At 36.6% G+C, this 7167-nt stretch overlaps 1 protein-coding gene across 2 annotated transcripts in view; it reads left to right on the forward strand.

The window, feature by feature from the left end:
• The window catches only part of LOC106868925 (uncharacterized), a 44191-nt gene that overhangs the window by 16663 nt on the left and 20361 nt on the right, over positions 1-7167 (forward strand). For both annotated transcript variants that reach the window (XM_014914388.2, XM_014914389.2), the window contains 3 exons: positions 570-704; positions 2045-2221; positions 4417-4686. In XM_014914388.2, coding sequence (XP_014769874.1) covers positions 570-704; positions 2045-2221; positions 4417-4686 — 582 coding nt within the window. The remainder of the gene's footprint in view (positions 1-569; positions 705-2044; positions 2222-4416; positions 4687-7167) is intronic.

A 7167-nucleotide genomic window follows, 5' to 3' on the forward strand; every position in this document is an offset into this window, starting at 1 on the left:
TTTCCTGTTTATCGTTTTTGCAGAGAGACATACGAACAAGACGATTTACGTCGTGGTTTTTAAAAAAATCACGATTTTAATACCGTTTCAGGTATCAGATATTTATCACTAACAGCTAAGCCCGGTTTCACCCGGTCAGAGAACGACGCGAAGGGAGAAACGAAGATATAAAAAAGAGGAAGAAGTGGAGGAGATATGATGTTGCTGTGGGCTGGAAGTTAAACATTTATTTTGACTAAAACACAACCGGGACCATGTGTAAAATTTGAATGAAATTGGTTGTGTAGTTCTGGAGTTTTAGGGATTCACACAGACATACATTCTCAATTTTATATATATATATAGATTATCATTTACTGTTCATTGATATATGTATGTATAAATATATATATATATATATCATCATCATCGTTTAACGTCTGCTTTCCATGCTAGCATGGGTTGGACGATTTGACTGAGGACTGGTGAAACCAGATGGCTCCACCAGGCTCCAGTCTGATTTGGCAGAGTTTCTACAGCTGGATGCCCTTCCTAACGCCAACCACTCACATATTTTTTTTTTTTTGCAGTGTTTTTTAGTTGCTGTAGGTGTGATAGTGGTCACCACTTTCCTGTTTAACCTGTTTACAATGAAAAGGATCTTCAAACTTATAACAGTGACGTTTTTTATCAATATTATGTGGAATTGGTTCTATCTGTATGAGGTAATATATTTCATGTAAACTATTCTATTGCATGTGTGTGTGTGGGTGATGGCTGTATGTGAATGTGTGTGTTTGGAAATGTGAATATCTGTGAACATACATGTTTTCTGCAAGTGCATGTTATAAATTAATGGTGTATGTATCTTTGTCCAGTGATTTACATGTACCTTGTCTCTTTTGCATCATTATTTCTTCTCACTTATTATTATTATTATTATTATTATCATTATTATTATTATTATTATCATTATTATTATTATTGTTCAGTACTTTTATTTTTATATCGTGCTTTCACTTCACTACCGTGCGCAGCTCTGTGTGCCTTGGGTATGTGCTGTGATTTGCTGTGATGCTCTTATGGTTACTGTATTGAAAGTGTTTTGCGTAGAATGTGTGCAGTGCCCAGTAGTGCAATTTTCTGTATGTTATATATATTTGTAAGTCCTGGTGTTTTTGTTATGTATTTGTCTGAATATTTTTTTTATTATACCTAAGGCACCTACTATGATAGGAATTGTTTCTGTTTTTAGATTCCACATTCGAGTTACCTCTATTTCCAGGTCTTTGTATTTTGAAAGTTTTGATTATTATCATTATTATTATTATTATTATTATTATTATTATTTATAAAGTTAGATGATTTTCCCTAGTTTATGATTTAATCGTTCTTCATGGTGGGAATAATGAAGTTCTCATATTCACACAAAATCGTAATTGGGAATTTCTACTATGCACCTCTATATAGTTATTGAGTAAATCAACAGAGTGGCTATTGAGAAAACTCAACAGGAAGACCCTGTTAAGTCAAGCATCCAGTCAATTTGACACTCTGTATTTAGATTATACCTTTTCTGTTGCTACGGTTGTTGCAGTTGTTTAGCTCCAGGCCAATTCTGAGATTTAGCACACTTATTTCAAAGGCATTCCAGCCATGGCCAATCCAGTTTATTTTTATTTTTCAGACAGTGTATCTATTTGTTAAGATATTAGATGTGATTTGAGAGATATTTGGCTGTTATTTCTAATTGATCAAGTGACCACAGACTCTCTCATTGGCTGGTGCCTAGTTTGTCAACATGGTATTTATTTTGTCATTCATAAATAAAGAAAACTATAAGCTGAATCTCACAGAATTTGAACTCCCAAATCATAACTCCAAACTTTCTAGCAGCAAATATCAATTCTGGCATGCTTATCTCTATGGAAAATCTCAACCAAGCAGTAATCTGTAATATCTTAAATTTAACAAACCCATCTAATGATAATCAAAAAATTAATTTTACAATTCTTTACTATTAACAATTGCTATTTTTAATTGACATTTATACCTGTATTTTCAGGAGGAAAAAGCAAAAACTTATCATGCTTTGCAACAAGGACCTCCTAAAGGCTGTGTAATGATGGACAAGTCTTTTAGAACACTGCTTGCAGAATGGTTTTCAGTTAAAAAAGATGACTGTCTTGCATATCTAGTTTATGTTGATATAAATCCATTTTTCAGAGTGCGCCCTTACGAGGTATGTATAATATTTCATAGTCTTTGGGTGGGTTGAATTTTTTTCTTGAGAATATCTTTTATTTTTACTTGTTTCAATCATTAGACTATGGCCATACTGGTGCACCGCTTTGAAGTTTTAGTCAAATGAATCAACCCCAGTGCTTTTTTTTAAAACCTGGTATTTATTCTATTAATCACTTTTGCCAAACCACTAAACATGGGAATGTAAACACACCAACACCAGTTATCAAGCAGTGGTTGAGAACAAACACAGACACAAGATACATACATGCACACATACACACACGACGAGCTTCCTTCATTTTTTGTCTATCAAAACACTCACAAGACTTTGGTCAGCCCAAAGCTATAGTAGAAGATGCTTGCCCAAAGTGCCATGCAGTGAGACTGAACCCGAAACCATATGGTTGAGAAGCAAGCCATGCCTGTGTCTAAATTCACCTCCTTCATAGCTAGTTAATTCTGACTTTCATCTTATGGCTCTAGTTGTAACCAATAAATTGTTTAGAATATACAAACCCACACATCTTGATTCACTAGACATCCTATGATTAATGAATGTTTGGCTAGTAAATTTTGTTGCAGTTCATCATTCATCATTCACTCAGTATTGTAACATTAACCATTTCAAATTTCTTGACAGCATACTATCATTCTATTTAGTATTTGAAATGTGTGGGCCCCAACAGAAAGCTTATATAAGGAAATTTGGATGTTTCATCGAGTGATTATATAAAAACATCCATGCTCCATTTTTTTATTACTACCCACTTTTCTGTCTCTCAAATATGTAAATATGCATCATATTTTTATGTCTCAATTTGCATGTCAAAGAGGCTATACTTTAAATATTACTTAAGATATTAATTTTTTTGTCAATTTTCTACCAATTAAATGCACTATCCAGCTTAACTGACATCCTAATTGGCCCCACCCTGTAGTGTATATCCAGTCCCCAATGAGCCAATTTCTATATAGAAACTCAATCTGCTACAAATAACAGCCAAATTTTCCCCAAATCACACCACCACTTCAAAGAAAGAAGGATTATGTAGTCTTAGATAAATAAATAAGATTGTATGATCAGTGTAAGTCTTCATGATAAAGGCTGACTTTGGTCTGAACAACAACCCAAGACCCATTTCCATCTTTAGCCCATAAAGCTGCTGGGATTTTCACTTACATAGCATGGACTGCTGAGAACATTTTATGAAAATGACACTACCATGCACACATGAAAAACAAAAAATAGTTAAAATATCTTCTTACTATATATTGGTGGCAAGTTTTACATCATCTGAAAAGTCATTAGTTGAACTAATACATTTCAACAAATGCCCATAAATTAAATGCATCCATCTGGGTCACAATTATGGCCCGTCATGCTTTATGTGTTAATAACCATGTCACAAAGTGCAGATCAGAGAATATATGCAATGACTAATGTTTGTTCACATCCAATATGATAATAGAATATCAAAGAACTGCAGCATTGAAGAAACAGTTACAATGTATTGAGATTGCAGAAATCTAATCTTATAATGTTTGTAGGTGCTTAAATCATTTAATATCATGATAATAATAATAAATGCCAGTGGCTCTCATGGCTTCTGAACATAACTGACTGGAGCTGTTATCATGTACATTGTTTTGTTAAAAAAGATGGGCTACAGCAAATATTTTGTTCAATACCACAGATTTGCGTGTCAGTGTTTGACCTTAACCAGCTGACCACGTCCCTTAGTGGCTGACGATATGTGCATCTCTGATCACAAGCAGAAGTAGTGGGGGAGCATCATAGCTATGTATTGAGAGGAATTTTGGGGGGTTTGGATAATTCACCTCTGGAAACATGGGTGTTTTGTTCAACATCCTTAAACAACCCTTATTCAGGGTCTTTTGAGCAGGATGGGCTACTCAACCTGAAGAAAATTCTAACTGGACCCCACTTGCAAAGGTCCTGTGCTGTTTATCTTGATATGAGATCACCATGTCGCACACATATGGTTGTGATGCATGTGCCTGGTGTACCCTTATCAGACGGGTAGTCATGATGGGTTTACTGGGCTTCATATATTTTACCTCAGTGTCACTTTGATGGCATGCACTGCTCTCTCACTCAATAATAATAATATAACACAAGAGTTAAAAGAAATTTAATCTTATTTTTGTATGTTTTTTTTTTTTTTTCAGGCTCTAAGCATTAGTTTGACCAATATTATATTCAGACCACTGCAGTACATTGGACAGCATATTAGCACCTTCATCCGTGATATATGTGCACCTCTACCACTCTACATGCAGCCAATTATAATATTGCTGATGTTCTTTTCGATGCTGGTTTCACTGATGATCCTAAGTGGTTACTCTTTTTCTACCTTCTTTTTCTCTATCAGTAAAAGGAACAACAACGACAGCAACCAGGCTGTTCTCAACAAACTTGTACAAAAATTGGAGTTCTTAGTATGTGTTTTTTTCACTTTTACTAATATTTTAATGAACCTCTTTGTTTTCTTTCTGTTCAGTTTTTGTAGCAACTCTGAGTATATTACACATATACATACACTTTGATGATTATATACATAACACATACAAGCACAAGTTCATCACCAGCACCATTATCACACGAACCATTATTGTCATCAACACTTCGTCATCATTGCTAAAGCAACTAAGACACCTCACATCAGTAAAACCCCAAAATGGAGGCATAACAAACTTGTCTCCTTCAAAAGCACCGACAATCATTGATGTCATCATCATCATCATCATTTAACATCCACTTTCCATGCTAGCATTGTCGGACGATTTGACTGAGGACTGGTGGACCAGGTGGCTACACCAGGCTCCAATCTGATTTGACAGAGTTTCTACAGCTGGATGCCCTTCCTAACGCCAACCACTCCGAGAACGTAGTGGGTGCTTTTTACATGCCACCGGCACGAGGGCCAGTCAGGTGGTACTAGCATCAACCACACTCAAATGTTTTTTTTTTTATGTGCCACGGGCACAGGAGCCAGTCAAGCAGCACTGGCAACGATGGTGCTTTTAACATGCCACTGGCACAGGTGCCAATCAGGTAGTAATGTCATCAGTCATGACAACGATTTCACTTACCTCAAGCACAGTTTATTGGCCAATGATTGAAGGGTACTCTTAAATGGGCTGGTTATGCTGCACTGGCATAGACCACAGTTATTCTCACTTGGCTTGCCTAGTCTTCTCAAGCAAATTATATATATGTAGTGAAACTACCTCCCACCATTAGATACAAACTACTATCGCCATTACATACAATCTTCTCATTTAAATATAAATAAATGCGAGCGTTTTAGAGAACCCATTCCTTGTCCATCACGTGACTGATCATTATTCGAATCGGCAACTTCTTCGAACCGTTCCCGCCAGAACGCAAACTGACCATGCTAGCATTGCCGATTCGAATAATGGTCATCTATGTTATCGTCGTATAACATATCATATACATCACCTTTGATATATATATTTGTATGTTCGACCGTGTGACGCGTTTAAATAAAAGGAGTCCTCTGTTTTTCCATTCGTCACCATATCCCCTTTTATGAGTTCGCACGGTCGTCCCTTACATATATAATATATGTTTATTTTTAAAAAAACAGAAATCACCATCTGATTGATTAGTAAACCTTCACTGACCAACATACTCTGTCCACAGTCCACCAATGCACTGTCTCCTCTCCTTGTCACTTACAACATATTATCACTGGTCCATTAAACATTATCTCTTCTCTCTATCACTTGTAAAATTTCTGTCCATGGTTCTTGTTTCTCTGAACTACCAAACTATGTACTTACCTGATCACCAATCTAACCCATTTTACCTGTCTTTTCTGCTCTCTTTACTTTTTTTCACACTCCAATTTTTATACCAGTTAAATCTTTCTTCCCTGGAATAGCTGTCCTTGGAACTTCCACTCCTTTCCACATTTTCCTTAACCTTTTAGTGTTTAAACCAACTATATTTGGCCCAAATATTTTCAAACTGGCTAGATCCAGCCTGTCATATGTCCTCTGCAATATCAATCTAAAAATAAGCAATTACTTCATAAAAATCTTGAAATTACAAGATCATCATCCTTATCATCATTTGTACATCCATTTTCCATGCTGGCATGGGTTAGATGGTTTGACTGGAACTGATAAGCTAGAGAGCTGCACCAGGCTCCAGTCCATTTTGGCTTGGTTTCTACAGCTGGATGCCCTTCTCACTTTACTGACAGCATCTCTGTACATGGCTTGTACAGCTATCACAAGACACTCATCTATCACTAGCCCCCTTAGAGCCCATCATATCACACAGCAGGCTAGTCTATCGGAGGCTTTCTCTAGATCAATGAATGCCAGATATAATGGTTTATTCTTAGCTAAGTTGCAGTTGCCTGACTAAGAAAATAGCATCAGTAGTGCCTCTCCCCAGGACGAAGCCTGACTGCATTTTGTCTAACCTAATTTCACCCCTAATTAATTAGATTATAACTCTCCATAATTTTCATCACCTGGCCCAAGAGTTTGATGCCTCTATGATTGCTTCTAAGGCATCTCCCCTTCCCTTGTAGCAGCTAACAATTATGCTGCTACACCAGTCATTGAGTATTACACCTTCCTGGACTATGTGGTTTGGAAACAGGTAAAGGCTTGCTTCAGGAAGCGTATCTAGCTGAAGAAATTCTAGCGCAACAAATCTTACCTGACCCATGCAAGTATGAGAAAATAGGCATTAAAAATGATGATGATGACTATTGCACAAAAGGTTACGATACATCATCATCATCATTGTCGTTTAACCTCCGCTTTCCATGCTAGCATGGGTTGGACAATTTGACTGAGGACTGGTGAAACCGGATGGCAACACCAGCCTCCAATCTGATTTGGCAGAGTTTCTACAGCTGGATGCCCTTCCTAACG

Source organism: Octopus bimaculoides, chromosome 9 (assembly GCF_001194135.2).
Source record: "Octopus bimaculoides isolate UCB-OBI-ISO-001 chromosome 9, ASM119413v2, whole genome shotgun sequence".
NCBI classification, from domain to species: Eukaryota; Metazoa; Mollusca; class Cephalopoda; order Octopoda; family Octopodidae; genus Octopus; species Octopus bimaculoides.